This window comes from Pholcus phalangioides, unplaced genomic scaffold (genome assembly GCF_987345545.1).
Source record: "Pholcus phalangioides strain wild (caught in Gottingen) unplaced genomic scaffold, Ppha-v1.0 ptg000007l_1, whole genome shotgun sequence".
Classification (NCBI taxonomy): domain Eukaryota; kingdom Metazoa; phylum Arthropoda; class Arachnida; order Araneae; family Pholcidae; genus Pholcus; species Pholcus phalangioides.
In genome coordinates this window covers 22949342-22975140 of record NW_028301600.1, presented here as the reverse complement: position 1 = coordinate 22975140, position 25799 = coordinate 22949342, and the positions used below count along the sequence as shown (strand labels likewise).

Here is a 25799-nt window from a genome sequence, read left to right as displayed (position 1 = left end):
GACGTAAGTCTCCGCGGCAAGCGAGAAAGGCTTCGTACATCTACTGTCATCGACTTGTTCTCTATATGCATTTCTGAGACTTGATCGGCCGCAGAAGAACCGCATTGGTTGGCTTGTGTGGATGTGTTTTGCGCCGATTGGCTGCAAGTGGTGTCTGGCGACGATTGGCTGTCGAGGTCATTTTCTCTCTGGCATTCATCGGGGGCACATCTCAACTCTCTGCGGCGCTGAAGTACCGTGTGAAAAAGTATACATAGGAACAACAAAAAGAAGTACTGCTACAAGAATAAAGGAACACCAGAGGAGCTGCCGCCTGGGTAAAACGGAAAGTTCAGCCGTTGCAGAACATATGTGGGAAACCGGCCACAAAATTAAATTTGAAAAGACCGAGGTAATATCGTCGGAGGTGCACTACTATGCTCGTCTTCATAGAGAAGCCATTGAAATATTCAAGCACCACAACATGAATCGAAAGGAGGAGACGATGAAGGTGCATCCCACTTGGGTCCCGGTACTTCAGCGCCGCAGAGAGTTGAGATGTGCCCCCGATGAATGCCAGAGAGAAAATGACCTCGACAGCCAATCGTCGCCAGACACCACTTGCAGCCAATCGGCGCAAAACACATCCACACAAGCCAACCAATGCGGTTCTTCTGCGGCCGATCAAGTCTCAGAAATGCATATAGAGAACAAGTCGATGACAGTAGATGTACGAAGCCTTTCTCGCTTGCCGCGGAGACTTACGTCGAATTAACCTCAGATGATGCCTGCCACAGATGTGGGCGAAACGTCAGGAAGAAAATCTCCTAGACCATGGCCTAATAACCCGGAAACAGTTTGCAAGTCGTTTAACGCCGGCCATGAAAGCCTCAGACAATATGGATGATTCACTTATCGTTATACATCTTTGCGTAATTTTGTTAAAACCATGTGCTCCCCTAATTGTTTTGAGCAGTGTAGAAAAACTCACACTTAACTGCACATGTTTTTTTTTCTCTTAGGTTAGGCAGTTACTTGAATAACACAAGGATGACGTCAACGTCATCCTTGTGTAAGTCGCCATCTGGTGGCAGCGTCAGCAGTTGTGAGCTTGGCATGAGTCTTGTCCGGCCGTCCATGTACGGTCCCTTTCAGTGTACACGAGCTCCAAGGAAAGATTGAGAGATTCGGTGCTTCTGTAGTCTAGTGGTCTAGGGCCTTCACCCGGAAAGTGAAAGGAATTTTCTCTCTTTCCAAAATATATCTTCGCAACATCCAGTTGTTAAAACCTTCGTAGTTACTTGAATGCTTTCAATTTGTGCATTTTTCATTTTTGTGCATATTTTTCTTTTTTATGCATTTTTCTTACTGTATATGTTTTTCGTTTTTAGAGAACATTTCAGCAATTTTAGTGCATATTTCAGCGTTTTTTTAGATCATATTTTTTCCACTCATTGGAGCATATAATCAGCACCTGCTAGAGATAGAAGGACTCTGCATTGTTTGCCGTAAACGTCATTCAGACTACTTAGCAAGTTTTCCACATTTTGAAACACAAAATCCTATTTCGTTTCTTCTTATTTTGGCGTAGAATCTTCCTGATTGGCTCACAAATACCGCACAGTGATTGGGTGTGGGGCATAGAAATCGCCAATTCTGAGCCCGATCATTTATTTTCCTCACAACGATAATACTGGCAGGAGAAGGGAATTTTTTTCCCTGAATATTCTGAGGGAAAATGGACTACTTACTGACGTCACAAGCAGAGTGCAGAGATCTTCTATCTCTAGGAGGTACTGATATAATCCGGGTTTTGTAATAAGTCAATCCTTCGTAAAAAGTTCCGTCTTCTGGGGCGTAGGTTTTCAACTAGTGTTCCCTGAAAAATTTACGAGGTTCTGGAATAAACAAAAACTATGGAAATTTCATTTTTGCTGCAATAAAAATATCTACATTAGAGAAATATTCATTTGTGCTCGAGTTCCGTGGACCTTTCTCCAAGCTATACTTTTTTATTGAATTCGAGATGATTCAAGAAAGCTGCCACGAAGAGTCTCAACATGTCGTGTGGAATAGCACTAAGTTCACTGCTGATGGGAGTCTTCGTCAATCACCTGCAAACTATGTATACAGATTTTCGCCTTCAGGTAATACCAAGAAGTGGTCCAGAGATCAGAGATGTTAAATCTCAGGAGCGTAATGGTAAAAAAGATAAATCAAATCTTTAAATCATTCGTCGGAAAATAAGACGATTTAGAAATAGTCATGTTGGAATCAAACGATACAATCATCATATGACTTACACATACAGTCTTATAAAAAATTACGGGATGGAAACATTATACACCATTCCATATCAGCGGTTAGCATGCAGGGATAGCACTCGGGCGGCGATCTAAAGGTTCGTTGAAAAGGCAAAAAAACTGCGAAAAAACGTGGTCCCTGGGTATAAAAATAATTCGTGTGAGGATAGAGATTTTCTCTCAAGCTGCTTCTGTCACCATAGGTGTTTTCTTACAGTCAGACGGATACATTTAAGAATTCAAAAAACAACGAGTATTTTTCTTCTAATTTTGGCATAAGGGGCCGTTCAAGTATTACGTCATCATCGATGGGGGGGGGGGGCGGGGGTTTGCGATTTGCTGACTTTTGATGACAAGGGGGGAGGGGGGTTTGGATAATGCTTACGTCATCAACCACCCTTTATGAAAATATGAAATATTTTTAATAGCATCTTACTCGGTGCGCCAAAAACGAGAAAAACCTTTCGATAGTTTGTGGGCACTTCAAGTAACATAACCCCCCCCCCCATTGATAAGTGCCCTACAGAACCACTTTAGTGATCTCTAAATGTTTCGCGGATCCAAGTGATCTGGAAATGTGTCCGGGCAGCTCAAGTGCTCTGGAACTGTGCCACGCATCACTCAAGTGATCCGTAATTATATGCCGCGGATCATTTAAATAATCTGAGAATGTGCCGCGGGTAACTTGAGTAATGTAGAACCGCACTCGGGGCCACTTAAGTGCTCTAAAACTACGTCACATGTCACTCAAGGGATCTCTAAATGTGTCACGGATCGCTTAAGTGTTCTGGAACTGTGTCCTGGGTCATTTAAGTGATCTGAAAATGTGCCAAGGGCCGCTTAAATATTGTATCACGGGACACTTAAGCGATCTGTAGATGTGCTGCTTAGTTCATTTTTTACAAAATTAGGTTTGAGGAAGGCAAGCCGCATTAGATAACTCCCCTGGGGCCATATTTGTTCCGCGGGCCAAGGGCTTTTATGTGATTTATCATTGTATGGCTGAGAGAGTAGGTCGCAATGAATTTATTAAAGATAAATTTTTGAGTTCATAGCCTTCAAATAACATTGAAATTAATAGAAATCGATTATAATAATATATAGAGGTATTTTCTTCCGAAATTTCAATTAAAAAAAAATATTTTTTTTTTGCATTAAAAAAATAAATTTTTGATCGTGGGAGGGGGCACGAGCCCCCCACCCCCCGTGAACGTCTTTGATCCCACCAATGTGCGTTAGGATTCAGAGGGGCAGAGCTGATGACAAAATTTTGCTGACAAGGGGAGGGGGTCAGAGTTTTGCTGACTTTTGCTGACAAGGGGGGAGGGGGGTCAAAAATGGTTACAAATTTGTTTACGTAATACTTGAACGGCCCCTAACTTCGATTACACTACTTACTATGAAAAGTGAAACTCAATATTTTTCAAATAAAGACTTTCACAATGAAACAAACAGAAAAAAAATTCAAACAGTCCTACTTTTTTTGGGGGGGGCTGCCGTGTCATGATCATGAGAACGATAGTCAAATTTTCCCTGTAGAACCACCTGTGATAGACGCGAACAATGATCGCAGTAGCTCCAGCTCGATAAGACATTGTTTCGTTTTTTTACACAAAATTTACTATAGAGCGGCTCGCCGAAGATCACAGCCTAGGGACTCTGCCCCACGGTGTAGGCACAATGGAGGCCGTAGGTGCTAAGGAATTGATTCAGGAAACAAGATCTACTCCATGAAGCTCAAGCCAATCACCCCAGGTCTAAAAAACAGGGTGTTTCAAAAAGAATCGTTCGATTTAAAAAAATCATAACTATTCAGCTTTTAATTCATTTTGATCGAATAATGTATAGGTAGAAAGAGGGAAATCTCGAGTTTCACGCAGTTGCCGACAGGTAGCGCTAACGCTCTTCCTTCGGCCACCACTTCAGTGTCTGTCAAGATTGACTTTTCACACAGTTAGAAACCGATTCGGTTGACTTTATTTTCCACAGGACGGGGCACCACCACACTGGAGCTTGGACGTTCGAGAACTTTTTGAGCAATCGCATTCCTAAACGATGGATCTGCCGTACGGGACCTGACGATTCAAACATCACTGGCCTCCAAAGATTGTCGGACCTCCCAGTGTGCGATTTCTTCTTGTGGGGGTTTATAAAAGACTACATTTATTTGCCTCCCCTTCAAACTACATTAGCCGAACTGAAGATACACATAACTGCAAACATGCACGCCACTGAAGGCTGTATATTGTTCATTCGATCATATTTGTCTCACCACGGTCATTTTCTGCACACGAGGGCTAATTAGACCGGGACCTACAATTTATTGCCGATTCCGAATGGCAGGCTTGTTTTTCATACTCATCGAGGGTTTTTGGTGCGTTAACCCCTCGATGGGGGACTCTCTGCGGTAGCAATTTTTGCTGCAGTCAAGTCGCCGTTTTTTGTTGTACCCCTGTGACAAGAAAGTTTTCTGACAAGGACGAACCGGGTATCGAACTCGCGACACCTCTAAACATCCTTTGGTACTTTAGGCGAGTATCTTATTGACCGGGCTACCGCACCCCTGTATAGTGTTCATCAAGAAGACTTAATTTTCTGTAAGAAAAAAAGAACTTTTGTGTTAATGTTTTATTTTTCAGCCTAATGAATCGGCAGATTCATTCACAGGTTTTTTCCCAAAGCAGACAATATCTAAGCTGTTAGTGAAGCTTTACTTAGCTGCAAAATATTTTTGAAAATGCTGCATCTTCGAAGTTGCATCTGTGTTTTTGAAAATAAAGCAGTCTTTGACCTTTTTTTTGACTAGCGCACATATTTCTTTTTAGGGACCTCACTTACAAAATCCCTTCAACTTGGGAATTTAAAGTTCATCATATGCTCAGTGACTTATCTATGTAGATAAAGCTGGGTGAAGATACTTCCACTCGTCTTCGTATCCAGCAGGGTTAATGATATGGTCATCTAATCCAATTAAATGCAAATGATTCAGAAGTTAACAGTATTATTATGTAATATTTTTTTTAACTTGAGATCAGTGGTGTATATTGTAACAGTTTGAGTTTGTACATGTGGAGAGCAATTTCCAATACATGCCTCATAATTGCACGACTGTTTTACAACCATTTGTCCGATGCATAATTAAGGTGGTGAAAGGAAAGTACTGTACGCAACTGCCGAGATGTATTCACCAATTTCATAGTGACGCCTGATGTCAAGCAAGCTATGGATATGATAGTTGGAGCTTGGACGGATATCGCTCAAAAAGTCATTTGTAATGGGTAGAAAAAAGCACATTTAATCGCAGCAGAATTCTGTGAAACACAGAATAAAGCTGATGAAAGTGCAACCACCGATTTGCAGGCTTTGTGGGAACACATCGCAATAGGAACGTCTGTTCCGAAAGGACGCTGGACGATTTCTTTTCTGTGACGATGACGACTTCACTTCGGAACCGTTAACAGACAGCGATATCGTTCGTATGATACAAGAAAACAATGAACAATCGCTTGCGGACAGTAGTGACTAAGAAAAGCTTAAACTAGAGTATGCTTTGGTACCTACAGCATCTGAAGCCTTAGCTAGTTTGGAACTCTAATACGATATTTATCAGATCATTCCTGACCATTTGTTTGAGCATGCGTATACTTTAGAGGAATTTGTTTTTCTCGGCTTCCGATACTTGTGTAAAAAAAATATATAATAATTACAGATTACTTGTCTCTAAAATGTTAATTAAGTAATACTTATTCAAAAATCTTCAATACTTAATTGATTTGAGTTGCTTTATGTTATTTTTAAAATTCGACTTCATTCTTTTTATTATCTAGAACGTAAAGAAGAATTTGTTCCTTAGAATCAAATTCTGCTACAACGAATATTTTTCTGCGCAGAACAAAAAAATATTCTTCGGACTGTTTTCTTACATCAGTTGTTCCCAAACTGTGAATAGCGACCACCTGGGGGGTTTGGGTTAACAAAATAGAGAGTCTTAATGAAAGGGGGAACGTGCGCGCAAGTAAATTAAAGAAAAAGACCTGAATTTTTTTTCAAATTTTTAAAACTTTTGAAAACGCGTATTGCGAATGCAGAACTACTGAACACACTACTGATCGATATTAAGCCGTGTGCACAACAGCAGCGTTGCGCTGCGATACATAGCAATAGTGGGCTCAAAACAGAGCAACAGACCTGAATGGAGCAAGTTTGTTCAGTCGCCGACTGTCGAAATCGGAAGTTTGCCGTCGGAATCGACGCGCACAGGTATGTGCATCAGAAGAAAACGCCGTCTTAATAGAAGAATATCCATGCACGAATGAGCAAATTTCTTTATTGATTGCATTAACGCGCGTATGCAAAACGTATTGGCACAGGTAAAATAAGAAAAATTAGAAGAAAAGTTTCTTATATACGAGAGCCGAAACCATCGTTTAAGGGTACATAGTCCAGCCGATTTTCCAATTTGGAGGGAAGCACAGTAGAGGGCTGATCCAGCCCGGGGTACTCTAAATGAGATAATTAAAATTTCTGTTTTTTCACACTATACGGGGCACGTGAAAAATATTTGGCCTGAGCCCGCCAAAGATCTCAGCTTAGGGGGCCCTACTGCAAGATGCAGGGTTCATACAAAATTTTCAAAATGAAAAGTAAGGAGTTTTTAAGGACTTTCAAGCAGTTTTTAAGGAGTCATGGCAAACTTCATAACTTACAAGTTTTACAGCAAAAAAAGGGGCGGGGGCACATATGCAAATTTATTTTTAATTAGCAAACAAACTTTCCCTCTTCTCAAAAATATAGATGTAGAAGTGGTTCAAAAGTTACAAGTTTTGATTTGTTACCCAGCATCATAAGAATTCATAAAATAATCAATCCACATACATGCTTTCTGCCGTCACCAAAGTATTCTAAAACCTTCAAGTATTAGTCAAAAATATAACTCATAACCGCATCACATAAATTATAAAAATTCTAAGTGATATTCATTCCCCCTCCAATTATTCAAAATAAAAACCACAGCCGACAAAGATTTTTCTTACAAAATTATTTGTATTTGCAGCAACTCTAGGCTCACACACACACTTCCAGCACAACTTCCTAGATAGTAAATTGCCCATAGATGGTAATAGACCTGAGTTGTGCTTGGTTTGAAAGAAAGAAAGCCCCCCCTCCACCACTCCCCCCGGAAATCACTCACTCAAACAATATGGGAATGTGCCGCGGGCCGCTCAATTGAAGTAAGAATTTGCCACGAGCCACATTTAGGCCATGTGTTGAGCACATGTACGCTTTAAAATAAGGGGCTGTTCAAGTATTACGTCAGCAAATTTTCAGCAATTTTTGAGAGAATTTTTGTCAGAAAAAGTCAGGAAAACTCTCACCCTCCCCCTGTCAGCGCTCTGCCCCCTTCCTCCTAACGCTTATTGGTGGAATCTGAATCTGAATTGGGGGCTCCCCCCCCCCAGATGATCAAAAATTTATTTTTTTAATCAAAAAAAAAATTTTAAAAGAATTGTAAAAATATTTTTTACAATTTCGAAACAAAATATCTTTAAATGTTATTATAATCGATTTTTGTTAATTTCAATGCTATTTGAAGGCTAAGAACCCAAAATTGCTCAAGAAATTCATTGCGACCCTACCTCTCTAAGCCCTTGGTAACCCTTGACCCGCGGTAAACATTCGGTCTGTGCGGACCAAATGTGGCCCTGGCGTTATGATGTGGCCTGTCCCTAAATCTATTTTTGTAACAATGAACCAAGTGACACATTTACAGATCGCTTAAGTGACTCGTGGTGCAATTCCAGACCATTTAAGTGATCTGCGGCACATTAAGCGATCCCTTGAGTGACATGTGACAAAGTTTTAGAGCATTGGTCCTGCCACCAGTGCGGTTCTACATCACTCAAGTTATCCGCGGCACATTTCCAGATTACTTAAGTGATCTGCGGCATAATCACGGATCACTTATATGACGCGCGGCACAGCTCTAGAGCATTTGGATCCTCTAAGTATTTGAAGATCACTAGAGTGGCTCTGTAGGGGACTCAATAGGGAGAATGTTAGTTCAGGTGCCCACAAACTAGTGAAAAGTTTTACTCGTTTTTCGCGCACCGAGTAAGACACCATTAAGAATATTTCATATTTTTTATAAAGGGTGGTTGATGACGTAAGAATCATCCAACCCCCCCCCCCCGTCATCAAGTCAGCAAATCGAAAATCCCCCATCTATGCTGACGTAATACTTGAATGACCCCTAACATAAAGATACCCGAAAGTTATTTTCTGAAGGTTAAAAAAAGTGGGTTCAGCTATAGCGGCTGATCGGCTCGTCCCCCCCCCCCACTCCTGTAAAACGAGACGTGGCTCGGGCTGTCACTTTTAAAAGCCGGGTTTTACTAGCAGGTTTTCTATGCCGCGCGCAACGTGAATCACCCAGCGCGACACGCCGTCTATTCATCAATATGAAAAGCAGTACGACTGTTTTCCTACAGAGCGCAATACGGCTCACGACAGCGCTTTACGTCGGGCGTGATTGGCAGACTGCTTCTGGAGGAGTTAAGCGTCGTGTGCCGCGCGTTTCAGCGATCTTCCCTTCATTTTCGTGTTGTGTCTCTTCCCTTTAAACCGGAGCATGCAACCGATAGAGTGTATGACGCCAGGGTCATATACTATATAGCCGTCCTGAGCCGATGCGCCACGATTGGAAAACGCAAATGCGTAACGTCATTATGTAACTCATTTCTGCCGACACGAAATGATCCAGTTAGGTTCACGCGGCGCAAAAAGCCTACTCCTAGGAAAACCTAGCTTCAGGGATGAACGCTCGTTACGGGATTCCAGGAGAGATAACCCCATTGTCTCTCATAGAATCTCTTGTGTGTGGATAGAGCCTGTTCCTCTTTTTTTTTTGCCTTTTTATTTACGGCAACCAATCTGCGAAACAGATTCGCTTTCCCACTGGACTTCAGTTTTTAGCACTTTAAGGCGCGGCAGCGAAAAGCAGTGACATTTTGCGGTTTCTCGGAATTTTCGTAGTGAGATATTGGCTGTAAGCAAATGGGAAGGAGGGATAAAATAGGAATAGTAGGACAGAATTGCACTAAAAAAAAAAGACGATTGCGGCGAAAGTAGGAAAATAGTAGGAAAAATAGGAAAGCTGCGAGGTCTGCACTCAGTATACTGCGTAATATAGGAGGTTCGAAACATCGTTTCGCCGCATAAGTAAAAACTCGAAAAAACTTTCTCACCACTGGGCATGGGGGAATTTTCGGCTACTGGTTCAGCGGAGTGATGTCGTTCTACGGACCATCGATTTCCAACGCTGACCAGTTTGCGACATAGGCAGGAAAACACGTCAAAACTAGCGATTCGGTAAAAAAATCGTATTTTTAGAAGCAAAAGCGTATAATCGTATTAATTTACTAAATACGACAAAATCGTAACGGTTGGCAGTTATGCACAACCTTTGGATGTTGCTACTTTCCCAACTTTTCTCCGATTTTTGAATTCAGATAGCTTTGTGAATATTGCACTTAAAAATGTGGAAGTTTCTTTGTTGGCACCAAAAGATACAGGGCAACTTTCTTATTGGGTTTATGGACACAGGGTATCCGTATAAAAAAGAAAACTTTATTTCATTAACTATACAACCCCTTGAAGCATGAAGGACGTAGCTGAAACTCCTGACTTCGCACATTTACATTCGGCAAGAATGACTTTAATATCTGTCACCGTTTTCTTGCTATTCCCATTTTGAAAACCATCAGCCGATTGTTGGGGACACTGTATATTCAAGTAATGCAAGCATTTAAATCACACGAGTGCACAAACCACTGGCTGGCCCCATCGAGAATTTTAATCAGTCCACAAAATGATTTTGAAAAAGGTATTTCATTATTTCAAAATACACTTTAGGATGTGCGGTTAAAAATATAGAAATTATGTAATGCATTATTGATTTTGTTTTGATAGACTATAGCCAAGTAGCTGCACTCCCCAGGGGCTCTGCGGCCGCTTGAGGAAAATAAAAAACAGTAAATGTGAAAAAAATTATTAATATTTTTAAATAATAAAAAGAAATCAGTAACTTTGATGAATAAATAAAAAATGTTCCTACGGGGCTCTCCCATAGAAATATAAACCAGAAAGGGCTCCACGAGTAAAAAAAAGTTGAGAATCGCTGCTCTAGGGTATTATGAGAGTGGATGGTGACAAATATTATTGGGGACTTATGACCCATGGCCCTATAAAAGTTTTTGCCAATGGTAATTCATAGTATAAATACAGTGAGTCCTATTGGCTCTATAAAACACTTGATAATTTTCTGTCTCATCTTAATCTTGAAAAAATATTTTTTGAATGAATCGGGACTAAGCCAGAAATGTCTATAGGAAGCAAAGGGCTCTAAACTAGTGTTTCAGAAGGTACCAAACTGATACAGTAGTACAGTAAACTTAATCATGTTATTCCATGTACAAGTACATCAGTATTTTATAAACATGAGGGAGAGAGACTACACAGTTTCCCAAACGTTTTTTTGTATCGCCCCCTTCATCAGAAATTGTTTTCTCTCTCATCGCCCCTCAACTCAAGTGAACCCATAGGATCCTATGTTAAGTCCGTAGCATCTATCGCCCCCTTGGACCATTTAATCGCCCTCTGGGAGGGCGATATTGCCCACTTTGGGAAACACTGAATTACATGTTCCTCTCCCTTGGCTACTTGATTTTTACATATATATATATACATTTATATTTTAATATCGATACATTCTGAGAGAATGCACTTGAGATTAATGACAAAAGAATAGTAAAAAAATTATTTATGAGATAATTTTCTTCAGAGAGCTACTGACAATGTATAAATATAAAACTTCTATTATTTATTCTAATATTTTTCCATTTAATGGCCTCAAAACCCTATATGTTAGCGCTTTTAGGGCTCTACGGAGGTCATGGTCTTCATTGTTATATAGCAGGGGTGTACACAAACCTTTTCAGTCAATGGGCCAGATAGGCGGCAATACAGTACAGTGATATGGTTTTCTGCTCGCAGGCAAGAAACTGGTGTAGCTATTGGTTTGTGTGTATTGATAACTTTCTTCAGGAAAACCGTCAACGTGCCAGATGAAACCCCTTGGCGGGCCGGAGGTTGAGCACTAGGGTGGAACGAGAAATTTTTTTTTGCGAAATTGCCATTGTAATAGAATTTAAAATATGCCTTTATGTGAAGAAATTACATTCCTAATTTTTTTCCCCAAAATTCAAACTTCTTGAGGTTCCTCATCGCCCCTGAAGTTTTACTCACGTGTGGAATTCTGTAACATGTCACCGCAGAGGAGACCACTCCCCTGAACACACGATTCATTCAGTGACCTCAATGTTTTTCCCTTGTTTTCAGTATTCATTTAAAATCTTACCCCTTAACTGAGAGGGTGTATAGCAGTCAGAATGATGACCAGAAGCTTTTATTGCTGTGAAATTTTAGGAAATCCTAAAGAGTGGGATTCTCGGGTCTCGTCCACCTATGGTGATGTTAAGCTTAGTTATTTGCTGACTCAACGCAATATGAAGGCACAACAATCAAGGAACGATCCAGCTATTGCAGACATTCTTGAAATTATCGTGCCAAAGATAGAAAATATTTGGAAAACTACTTCGATTCCTACGGTTTCTCACCAATGGATACGCAAAATTTTCAAAGACTTTTACTGTAAATACAAGAATCTCCAGACAAATATGAAAGCGAGGAGAGATTCTCAAACTTTCAAGTTGAACTTGAAATCTTTTCAGTGCAGCTTGCAAATGTGATTTTGTGTGTGACAAGTTGTGTGACAAGTTGTAAATAATCTTGTCACAATCTAAGTGTGACAAGTTGAGAAAGGTCCCAAATTTAGAGCGAGATTTCTTGCAAGATCAAAGAAGTACACGCAAGATGGCCATTGGTCGAGTAGATGTCCTAACAGCAAAGAAATTTAAAAACAATGAACAAAGGAAAATGGTACCCCATTTGAAGTCATCTTAAGAAGAAGAAATGGCGGAAACTAATTCATCAACCACTGAAAACTCATCTATATCCAACGATTCTGAGGAGAGTGATCTATACGAGCCAAAACCACAGTTTACCAGTGAAGTTAACATTTCCATCTACCTGTACCTGAAGCTGGTCCATCAATTGGTGCCGAAGTTTGGTAGTGCCGAAATAGTACTTCATTTGCTTTTGAAGTTCTACCATCATCCTCTCAGATGAAAACTGAATTACCAAATGTTGCTCTTGCTTGTGATAGAACTGGTGTGTCTGATCGATTAGCTGCAATTATTGCGAATGCTGTGCTGGAAAATGTTGAGTTATTGACGAAAGAGAAGCCGAATATGACAATGGCCCAGATGAAAATAAGGCGTGAAAGAGCATCACAGAGAGTTCTTTTGCAAGATAAAATTCCTAGAACAAAATGTGCGAGGAATATATTTTGATCGTCAAAAAGACAAAGCCTTAGCTAATGTTAAAGAAGGTGATTCTTTCCATAGAAGAACCATATCTGAAGAACATAAATGTATATTGCAGGAACCCGAGTCAATTTATCTCAGTCACAAAACTCCAAGAGAGTAGTAGAGCAAGGGATATAAAGTCATCAATCCTAGACTTTTTGAAACAAAGGAATTCATGGCGATCGTATGCGACTGTTACCAATACTGTTTATAAAAATGGTGTTATCAAATTAATAGAGAAAGAAATAGGCCATCCCTTGCAATGTCTTATTTGTCTTTTTCACTTTAATGAGTAACCTCTAAGGCATCTTGTGAAGCATCTAGATCAATGATTCCCAATGTGGGCGATGGAATGTTCCAGGGGGGCAGTAGAAGCTACGGGTATAACATGGGATCCTATGGGTTAGATTGTGTTAGGGGGCGATGGGAGAAAAAACTTCTACGCCCACCCAGAGAATTTATTTCTCTCATTACTCTTAAATGAGAATCTCATTTACAAAAAACTGGGAATCAAGAGAATTCTGAAAATTAGAAATAAAGGATTATCAGAAGCAGAAAATCTGTACATATTCCATGTTCCGAAAATAAACTTTTCTGCTGAGCACTATTCGGAACTATGTGCATGGGATCAAGTGTGAGTGACTGAAGCACCTATTATAAAAAATCCAGAAATGGACCCACAAAAATGATCCAAACCTGCTTTTCCATCTATACTGAATTTTCCGTGTCACACACAAGCAGTTTAACGTTGGATACAACTCGTAACTGAAGCATCTCTTGCTGTATCAGCAACTATGACATCAGCAGTCGTGAAGGCTTCATTCAAGCCATAATACAATCAAGGAGTACTCTTCCATCATTTGAAAAAAAGCGGACTATTTTGCAAAAAGTGAAATGTAATAACACAGTGATAACAGGAAGCAATAGAGGCATTCTCCTGACACACCTATATCGTCAAACTGTCTTTTTTTTATTTTGGAACATGGTTATAGTTTTGTCTCACCCCCCCCCCCCTCAAAAAAAGGATATATTTTCATCTCTCTATCAATCACTATATTCGGAGAGCTTGAAAAATTCTCCTTTCAACTGCCATGACAGCTGCAAATAAGTAAATATGCTTGTCAGTTATAACTTATATATGAAACTCTTAACTTGTGAGTAGTTCTCTGGGTTTATATATATATACACTGCTCAAAACAATTAGGGGAGCAAGCAAAAAGTGAAGAAAACCGTGCGAGACAGCCACGTATTGGCATACAATGGATAGTACACGCGTATCAATGCGCAATACAGAAAAAAGACGTAAAAAAATTTGGAATTAAGCTTTAATTCTTTGAAAATATGGAAAAAAACATGAAAAGATGATTTAGGGCAACAATTTGGTTACATGTAAACGATAAAAAAAAGGACTGTTTAGACATGAAGTATGAGTTTTAATAGGGCGTGTGGCTCCTCGAACAGCTAAGACTGCTGCACACCTGTTTGCCATGGATGCGATGAGGTTATCGATCAGACTTTGGGGAATACTGTTCCAGTCCTCAAGAAGTGCAATCTGCAAGTCTCGGACAGTGTCGCGCAGCAATGCGTCGTCCGAGAGCAAGATCAGGTCAAGATTCAGGTCAGGAGAGCACGCTGGCCATTCCATACGCTGTATTGTTTCAGCTTCAAGCATGTTCTCCACCAGACGATCTCTATGCGGTCAGGCATTATCATCCTGGAAAACAAAGGAATCTCCAATGGCTCCAGCGTAAGGGATGACATGAGGACGCAGTATCTCATCTGCATACCTTCGGGCCGTCAAAGTGCCATTCCGAATGATATGCAGGTCCATACGTCCGCCTATGCTGATTCCACCCCATACCATCCAACCAGCTCGTCTGTATTGTGACCTTTCACGAACGAATGCGAGATTATTTCGAGTGCCCCTGTCCCTCCATACCAGAACACGTCGGGTGTCACACTCCAGACTGAATCGGGACTCGTCTGTAAACAGCACTTGGCTGTAATCATGTTGCTCCCAATCTCGATGTTCAGCAGCCCATCTTCTTCAGGCCGCACGGTGGTGTGGGGTCAACGGAATGCAGACCATTGGCCTACGTGCATAGAGCCCTCCCTCATGAAGCCGATTACGTGCTGTTTGGCTAGACACCCTTCGTCCTGTTGCCAAGAGCAACCGTCTTTGCAGCTGCGTAGCATTCTCTGTTCTGTTTCGACGGGCTGTTAACCATATATACCGGTCATCAGTTGCTGTAGTGGCGCGTGGCCGACCTTGCCCTGTTCGACGTCTAACATTTCCTGTTTCTTGGAATCGATTCCACAGCCTTGCAACAACACTTCTGGCGACTCCAACAGCGTCCGCGACACCACGTTGTGTTTGCCCGGATTCCAGTCTGCCTATAACACGCCATGCCATGGATTCCGGTAAATCACGTTGTTGAGACATCAAGTCACCTTGTCTCAAAAAAAAAATACTGCGCAATCGAATTTCACAGTTACGGCAGTAAAACAGACGTTTCTGCAACATCCCGATTTCTGCCCTTATCCCTTTTTTCTGGTTTTTGACGTCATGAACTTTGATTTGCATATGAAGTTTTCTTCTTCCGTTTCCTGCTAGGCTTTAAATTATGGATGATTCATTTTATGTTACTTATCGGTATACATCTTTGCGTAATTTTGTTAAAACCATGTGCTCCCCTAATTGTTTTGAGCAGTGTATATACACTGCTGGCCACCGTAAATGCAACACCCTGAAGGAAGCATGCAAATAATATGAAATTTACAACATGCATTAGCGGAGGTGAGATATGCAAATGATTAGAATTTCAGCGCAGACGCACATCACGCGCGCCTGTGGCGCCACTTCAAAGTGCTATTTAAGGCTTGGAGATTTCGACGATTTGAAGTACGGCAATTGTGTTTTTCTTGTGGTTTTTTCAAAAAAACGATCAATTATGCCTCGTAGAAAACAGTGATCATCTTTTGATCAAGTATCCGAGTTCGACAGAGGAAGGATAGTGGCCTACCGAGATTGTGGATTATCTTTCAGGGAAATCGGTAGTCGTGTTGGACGAAACCAAACAACTGTAATGCGGATATGTGATCGTTGGATGCAGGAGGGTACGACGGACCGACGTGTTCGATCGCATCCACCTCAGTGCACCACTTCACGTGATGACAGGCGTATTGTGCGTATGGCAGTGACGGATTGCTCAGCCACATCACGAACCATAGCACAGCACATTCAGTCTATACTGCATCATCCAGTGTCTGCGCGTACCATTCGACGCCGTTTACAGCAGAGTGGTCGGTCCGCAAGACGTCCATTGCTTCGTCTACCCTTGACGCAGAACCACAGACGTCTCCGCCGCCAATGGTGCGATGAAAGAAGGATGTGGACGGCACAATGGAATGAAATTGTCTTTACTGACGAGTCACGCTTCTGTCTGCAACACCACGATGGTCGGATTCGAGTCTGGAGACACCGTGGAGAGAGGATGCTGAACAGCTGCGTTATGCACCGCCACACTGGTCCTGCACCGGGTATTATGGTATGGGGCGGTATTGGATATCACTCTCGCACTCCTCCAGTACGCATTGCCGGTACTTTAAAAAGCCAGCGCTACATCTCCGAGGTGTTGGAGCCAGTCGTCCTTCCTTACCATCAGGGCTTGCCCATAGCCATATTTCAACAGGATAATGCGCGACCACACGTGGCACGCATTGTCCAAAGGTTCTTCGTCAATCGCCAGATTGAATTGCTTCCCTGGCCAGCTCGCTCTCCGGATCTTTCGCCGATAGAAAACATGTGGTCCATGGTTGCTCAACGATTGACCCAGATTACATCCCCAGCTGCCACACCAGATCAACTTTGGCAACGCGTGGAAGCTGCTTGGTCTGCTGTACCCCAAGAACACATCCAAAGTCTCTTTGAATCAATGCCGAGGCGTGTGGCAGCGGTGATCTCCAACAATGGCGGCTACTCTGGCTACTGATTTTGGCAGGAACCACACTTCACAGAGGTCTATAAATTTAATCATTTGATGCTTGGTCAACATGTTATCTACAAAATAAATATTGTTGCGATATCTCTTGTCTTTCTTGGTGTTGCAATTTGGGTGGCCAGCAGTGTATATATATTCAGTTTTGCCTCATGTACTGAATAACTTTTAAATTAAGTGTTTTTCTTTTTTAGCATCATACATTAGCTTTTTAAAAATCATCAATTTCGTTTATATTTAAAAAGATTTTTATAATGTGTACTTAGAAAAGTCTTTTTGTTCGACCTTTAGGGTCTGTGAGGAACCTCAAGATATCAAAATATTTTCCTAGATTTTGGTATAACTTCTTAAAACCTTGAAAGGCATCTTTTGGATACTAAGGCAACATCAATTTCCAAAAAAAGTGAAAAAACACCCTTTTTCGTTCCACCCTATTGAGCACCCCCTCCTATATGGCAATTATTATGGATCAGAATAGGATATGAATACAGGACAGAAAAGTAAAATTTAGGTGCAACTATATACAGTACCACTTTTTGTCTTTTGTTTGCTTATGATTTTTTAATAATGGCATGGGAGGGGTGAGTAAAAGAAGATGGACTGTAGAGGGAGGCAAAAACATAAATATGGCCCTGTAAACTATGTAGATGTTTTTGCCATTTCCCAAAGCCTTAGTCACAAATACAACGACACAACAGGCACAATGCCCAACGAGGTGGCTGAGAAAAAGATGCCCATAACAAATAGGTATGTCATATATTTCAAAAATACAGCAACCCAATTAAAAACAAAAGGTTTGGTCTCCAAAACCTTACAGCATACTCCAGTCCAGGATGAACTAAGAGTCGGAAAAGCGGAAGAATGACTTTAGGAGAACGAGAAGAGACCTTTTTGAAAATGAAACCAAGCATTCTATTCGCTTTTTTGTCCACTGCTGAACAATGTTCAGAAAACCGAAGCCGCTCGTCAATGAGAATTCCAAAATCGGTGACCCTAGTTGCATCTGGGATAGTGATACCATTCAACTCCTAAGAGAACCGTGGGTTTTTCGAACCAAAATGTGCGACCATGCATTTGTCAACGCTAAACGTCATGTTCCATTCATTTGCCCATGCTGCAATCCTGTTTAAGTTGGTCTGGTGCAACTCCCTATCACTTTGATTCCTGCTTACCCCCATTAGCTTCACATTATCTGCGAATTTGCTAGCAATCCCATCTATACCCTGATCTTACAATACCCATGCAATAGTCACATGATCTTACAATACCCATGCATTTCATGTCCACAATACACATGCCTATTCATGTTGTACAATGCTCACATCAAAATGAAGGGGCTAAGCAAGATTGTGCAGCTGGTTCCTAATTGTATATATTCTCACACACAAAATACTTATATTTCTTCATTTCCATTTGATTCACCAGAGTGAACTCAACCCAATAAAACTGTTGTTCGCTTCTAGAACAGAAATTGAATGGGTCAATCAACCTCATTTGCTTACCTACAAGGTGTTAAGTAAAACAACAGCGAACATTTTTTATTATACAAATGAGAACTTTTATGTATTCTATATATATAATATAGTGTGTGTAAGATGGCATGGGCTCTTTAATTACTTCTAATTATAATACTGCATTCATTCTTCTAAACAAAACCTGAGAACTTTTTCCTACTCCCAACCCCATCTCATCTGCTATCAACACAAAATTTGTTAATCATGATAGTACCCAATTGTCTAGAGAAATATATTGTCATAACTGTGTGTGAATATGTTTGTAATTTTTTTATTTTTGACTTATTAATAAAGTGTTCCAGGCTCGACTTGCCATAAAACTGGACTGGAAGAGATCTCAGCAACAGTACAAGTCCAGCAGCAGAGTTTTGCCATTAATTCATTCAGTACATAAAACAGTTTCCTCATCAATGCGCAGTGATATGAGACAGGAAATGAAGGAAGATGCTAAAATTTGTCATACTTCATTTAAAATTTCCAGACCATTTTTATATATTTCAGAACCTAAAAAAATAAAATTAGTAACTAAAAAATCCAATTTATTTTTTTTTAATGAACAGAAGTAGAGTTGAGAATTCTGAGGTGTTTGGTCAGAACATGACAACTCCAAAATCACATTTTTGAGATATAGCACTTTCATTGTCATTTAAAAATCAGAAATAAATCATACACGCAAATGAAAATATCATAAGTCAGAATGTTGTTTAGCCGTATGCACGTATTTGTGCATTTATCTCACTTCTAATTAGTTATAATTAGCAAGACCTACTACTACGTCAAAAGGACATTTTGACACATAAGGAGATATCATGTTCTGACCAAACGCCACAGAATTAGGGTTGAAAAAATAGTTGAATGTGCCCAATAGGGGCACCTTACAGAGAGTTTTTGAATTGTAATTGATAAAAAAAAATTAAGAATTGAAATACATTAGAACAAAATTACAAAAAAGCCAACAGCTTTATTCTTGACTTAGGAAAACCATGTTGTGTAACAAAACAAAAAGTATATACAGGTACATAACAGTTAGCAGCATAAACGTGATATCTAAAATTCAAGAGTTTTGAGTATATGTTGTCTCAACAGTACTGAGGCACAAAACATTACATCTAGCCATTGCATTCATACAGCAGCAAGCACTTATATAGCATTGTACAAAACATATAATACACATAAAACACACTACACAATACTAAAAAATAAAGTATAAAATATGACACTTTCAACTTCAAGATGAACGAGGGAATCATTTAGCAAATTGTATAAATTCAATATGCCAAAAAAGTTTAAACTTGAATGCCATATAATCTGAATCCATATATGTTTCCCACAGTAATGCAAGGATCATATAACGTAAGTACATTTAATGAAAAAGAACAAAAAATCTGTGTAGGAAAAACTCTTAAAAAATTCCACTGAAAAATGAAAATTGTAGAAATCAAATCTGGACAGATCAAATGTAATTAGTAATGATGAAGGTAAATTTGTACAATATTGTGCTTGATAGTTCTCAAACATATAAAATTATTTATCAAAATAGGCAAAAGAAAAAACTTATGATCAGTATTTTTTAAAAAAGACGTTCATGTCCTTCATCTGATTATGAAAAACAATATATTTTACCATTAAGAAGGGATCAGTTGAAATAGTCTTTTTCAATTCTAAAAGTCTAGAAAAGAATCTCAGCTTTGACATAGAAATTTTGATAATAAAGTGTTGTGTGATGCACATTACTACCATGCACAAATATTTGTCAATGTTCTCAGACATGTTCATGTTTGTCTAAGGAACTGGATAAATTACACATGAATTTATTGTAACAATTTTTTTTTGCAGTTATTATCAAAACTTTTTGTAGTTATTAAAATTAGTAATTTATTAGAAAATTGATATGATTTACAAACTGTTTGTTGAATGACAGGCAGTACATAGAAACTTATACTTGCATTGCTGAAGGGAATAATGCTTTCTGGCAGAAGAATTTTGATAGTTACGTAAAGAGAAAGGAGGAAAGTGTACCCAGAGAAAACTAACCAAAAACCAAACCCTGCATCAAAACAAACAAGAATTTTGTTGCTTATTGTTTTATAGTAATTGATGTATAAATACAGATTAAATATTCAGATGAACTTTTAACTAGTAAAATCATGAGTCATGTTTGAGAGAATAAATAAGGTATAAAAGGGTTATAATATGAACTCTTCTTTAGTTATATAATCAAGGTAAAAATTAAATAACAAATAACAACTATGAAATAAATACTTAAGTACTCACACAAAATATGCCTAATAAGTAATACAATTTACATTATTAAAACAAGACAAAAGATTTGAAACATAATAGAATAACTACATTAAGGAATGAAAGGTAACCATATAAAGCAAGATAGATAATATTTAAAAATGGACATAAACCTTCTTTGATGATCACCATTTATTAAAAATATTAATAATCAATAAAAAAAAAGTAAATGAATATTTGTGACAAATTATAAAACATATATACAATACATCAAGATTCGGGAACTAATAAATAAATTTAAGATTTGTTTCAGTATCTCAGAAATTAAGAAATTTGGATCAAATAATTTAAAGTGGCTGTATACCAGGTAATACAGCACCAGAAAATCCTTAAATATACATGAAAACATAGGTAGGAACACCTAGCATGTAATCAAGACATTCATCAATATAACTGGTGACTATTTATCAGCTACTAACTGTGAAAACCAAAAAAATAGCTTCTAATCATTGCCATACAAGATCATACATTTGCAAACTAGAGTTGGCAGCATTTAGGTAGTACACATTGAAATTCTATGAAGTTTGGAAATCTATTAACACAGACAAGTACAATGGTGTGTGTAAATGCCTGTCCCTGACACTAAAATCCACATATCAAAATAAAATTGGATAACAAGATGTGTGGATAATTTGATCAGATGAATGATAGTCATATTTCCACAAAAAGTAAGACAAAACATACATTTATAATGCAAAGAACCAACATGAAATAACAAGAGTTTTTCTATGGCATAAAGATAGTTCAACCCTTCATGTATCTACTCAACTTGAGGAATAATTAAACACTGTGTTTTTTTGGTCTCTTCCATGAATATTATATGCCACCATAAAAAGTTAGATGTCATATTTTGGCTAAAGGGGCATTTTGAATGACATTGTGACTTTGCCTATTAGTTCTATTAGTTCATAAGATTATTTACCAATATCCAAGGTATGTGTGATTTAACTAATCATCTATACTAACCATCCGAAACCAGAGAGTTTTAGTTTGCTAATACTTGCATGAAAATAATTTCATAGAATTCATGTTTTGCCCCTTTCCTATAGTCGAGATAAAATTTTGCAGCATCAGAATCACAACATAGTTAAACAGAAAATAAAATTTTTAAAGTTACTTTCCAGAAAAGGAAAAAAAAAATATTCTATCTTTTACACTCTATTTCTAATTAAATAGAATGTAATTATCTAAAGGCAATATATATTTAAAAAATATATATATATTTAAAAAAAATATATATATTTAAAAAATATATATATATTTTGGTGTTTCCCCCCCCCCCCAATGTGTATACACATAGGCTCATAATATGGAACTACTAAGTAAAATATTCATTTCAGTTTATTTTCACATGAATTGACAAGGACATCAATTCATTTCAGATCTCTAAAATATACATATTGCCAGTGCCGTCTTAAGGCATGGGCTCACCCGGGCATGGCCCGGGGCCTCAAGAGAAGAGGACCTCACAAAAAAGACATCTGGTGGAAATTTTCAAGAATTTGTCTGGTAGGGCCTCAGAAAAATCACTTTTTGCTGGGGGACCCATGATGCTCTTAAGACGGCCCTACATATTGCACCAGATTTTGAAAAAGTATTGATCTGTAAACAATGTTTTTGAATGCAAATGTGAAAATCAAACTATTCAATATTAATCAATACATGAAAATTTTTCATACAGCAATAAAAAAAACATGAGAAATAAATACAATGTGTGCATGCCAATTCCTTTTCTTGCCATGAAGTTCTCTCATGAAAAATATAAACTACACAAAATAATATAAAAAATTTCTGGACTTAACAACAAGTTACAAAAAAATCAAATTTTTATGTGAAAAATGCACAAAAAAAAATGAAAAATAATTTTTTCTAGTTTTTTCCCTTTTGCAAGAGAAACTTAACTCCACTATTTAGATATAATGCGAATACAGGGCAAAATAAATGATCTCTTAATAATTTAAAATCTTTCTTAATTTTTCAGGTAAGGTTTCATACTTTTCCATATTGGCCTTATCCATTACATTTTCTTTTTTTCTCCCTTGCCATAAAAAAAAAGAATTAAGGAAGTATTTCGAGTATTCATCTCTAAAAATTGCCTCAAAGGGCTCGAAAATTCCATATTAATTGATTCTAGGAAGCTTAAGGAACTTATCTAATTCATGTAGTCTTACAATGATCCTCGGGTTACTCACATCTCTGTAAAGTTAACTTTGCTTTTTGCTAATATTCTTCATCTCATGAAAATAAATTATTCATAGCAAATTATCAAAGACTGGCTTTTTTGTATTATAGAAGCAAAAAGTTGAAAGCATACAATTTTAGTTAAACATTGGGTTGCACACACACATTATTCATACTGCATACATATAATTCACTGAAATTATAAAATATCACTCTTAAATACATAATGTACAGAAGTTAACATCTGCAACCCTTACATGACATACTTGCTTAACAAATATTAGAAACTGGGATGGGGTTATAAGAAATTTTTTAAGAAAAAACAAGGATGTTTCTTTTATATTCATCGCTATATTTGTAATTTGAATAGATTAATAACTACCATACAATTTGAGACATAAAGTGGTCCCAATATACTGAAGTAAAAATTAGCTCAGAAAAAACTAAAACTATCAAGTTCCCCTGGTTTTTCTGGAAAACTTACTAACCTTTGTCATTTCATATAAACTAAAAGCACAATGGACAGCACAAATTTTCCTTTAATGTACTTATTTAGATGTATGTAAAATATTTATATCTATGATGTATATATAATAAAACATAATTTATAAGTTAAATATAGTACTCCGATAATGTACAAAGGTATAAAATATTCTAACAATATACAAATATTTCAATTTTAGGCACTTGATGAACTGGACGGTAATTTTTTTAAATTTACAGGTATATACATTGCAAATATAGTATATATATAAACTTGAATTGTACATTTCTTGAATCTTGCATGATAACATAACAAATTCCCACATAGGTCTGAATCACATTGACACATTAAGCTCCAATAGCAGAGTAAAATGAACTTGAAACAACAAATGTAATAAAACATATATTTTATGAGTAATAAATCTTAAAAATTACATAAATTTCACAGCTGTACAAACTCTTAGGTTCAAGACTCATTTCCTTGTGGCACTGGACAAAACACCTGGTGGTAATGTAGCAGATTTTTGAGACTGGAATTTTCCTGAGGAGCGCATTGATGCCCTATGAGACGATAAATGTAATTAGAGGACTAAAGTTTTCAACCTAAATATTATGTTACAAAACAGACATTATAGATAACACATTGGTTGAATCTGCAATAAATAATAACTTTATAATGTACATAACAGAATAAAGTAATCACATCTTCATTTTAAACGGAATTCAGTTCACACTCACACATCAATACCTTTTAAAGGTAAAATATATCATTGCTACGAAGTTTTTAACAGCTGGCTGATTCGAAGATATATTTTAGGAAAGAGTGAAAATTCTTTTTGCGCAGAGGAAGGGCAGTTCAATTTTCTCTTTTCTAAAATATATCTTTACATCAACCAGCTGTTAAAAACCTTTGTATGGATAGCGGAGAGCGGCATTATTAGAATGTCCAATTTACGTTTTTTTTTTTTTGGAGCTGGTTCCTTAATAGCTTTGACTGATGTTTTTCCAGAAATTGATGGACTTTCAAGTGATACTGCTTTTCCCTTTTTTCTTTTCAAAGACAAGGCAGGGTGTCTCTTGAAAAGAAGAGGGAGTCATTTCCCACCTGAACTTTTTGTTTTTTCAGGAAATGGGTGATGTGAATTATTTCTAATGGCAAGTTGAAATGCCATCCTTTGTCGTAAGTCCATAATAAGCTTTATTTATTTGTAAATAATACTCAGCAAATTGATCCTCTACATCAAGAGATAAAATAGGCCTTCATCCTAGTGGCACATCAAGTACCGTATATACTCGTGTATAAGCCAAGTTTTTTGTGGAAAAATTCATTCCTCAAGTGTGGGGGGGGGGGGGGGCGGCGGCTTATACACGGGTCAGTTTTTGACGAGAAAATATCGACCCCCGCAATCAGTAGTCATTTTTGTAACTATAGATGGCGCTAATGATTAGTAGCGATAGATGGTGTTGCAAATCATCAGAGTGATTTTTGTAGCTATACATGGCAGTTGTTTTAGTAGCGTTAGTACTTTCCAGGTTAAATCCACGTGGTAATTTTTTTCCCGGGCCGTACAAGTCGTGATCACCCACAGAAAAATCATTGATCTAGTGTTGTATGAGTAAGTATCAATGATCAAAAATGGAGAAAGCAAAAATATTTCCATATGATGCATCTTTCAAACTGAAAGTTATCAAATTCGCGGAAGAAAACAATAACTGTGCTGCAGCTCGGACATATAACGTCAAAGAGAAACAAGTGAGAGAATGGCGGAAAATGAAAGAGAAAGTTTCAACCATGCGAAAGACAAAAAAGACTCTTCGAGGAAAAGTATCGGTGTTCCCTGAACTTGAGAAGGAATTGAATGAATGGATGCTACACCTCAGACTGAAAGGTACAATCGTGGCAAGGACAGCCATTCGTCCGAAAGCATCGAAACTAGCTGAGAGTGTTAAATTCAAAGACACAAATCCAGAAAAGTTCTATGCATCCCCAGGTTGGTGCACTCGTTTCATGAACCGTTTCGACCTGTGCTTACGCCAGCGAACAAAGATCGCACAAAAACTCCCAGAAAAATTTTAAAGCAGAATTGAATCTTTCCAGAAGTTCATAACTGAACTGCGAAAAAGACATGCATTTGAACTGTCACAAATCGGTAATATGGACGAAACTCCAGTTACTTTCCATTTTTCAAGAAATAGAACTGTTGATGAACTCTGGGAAAAAAACCATCTTTGTTAGAACAACTGGGCACGAAAAAACACAATTTACGGTCGTGCTATCGTGCATGGCCGATGGAAAGAAATTGCCTCCAGTTGTGATTTTCAAAAGGAAGAAAATTCCTTCGAACATGAAGTTTCACCAAGAAAGATCGTGAAAGCCCAGGAAAAGAGCTGGATGGATGAAAAGGGCATTCTACAATGGATCCAGGAAATATGGAACAAAAGGACCGGAGCAGTGTTCGAGAAACCGGCATTATTGGTATGGGATATGTTCGAACCCCATAGAACCGATAATGTTAAAGCCGAGGCAAAGAAATCGAAAATATCATTGGCTTTTAT

General features: G+C 38.2%; 1 protein-coding gene across 1 annotated transcript in view; it reads right to left on the bottom strand.

Annotated features, from left to right (window-relative positions):
• Positions 1 to 19219: 19219 nt before the first annotated feature.
• Rok (Rho associated coiled-coil containing protein kinase) overlaps positions 19220 to 25799 on the bottom strand; it is a 165018-nt gene continuing 158438 nt past the window's right edge. Inside the window, exon 36 of the mRNA XM_089233880.1 lies at positions 19220 to 23804. Within this exon, the coding sequence (XP_089090006.1) occupies positions 23717 to 23804 (88 nt within the window). The 3' untranslated portion in view covers positions 19220 to 23716. The remainder of the gene's footprint in view (positions 23805 to 25799) is intronic.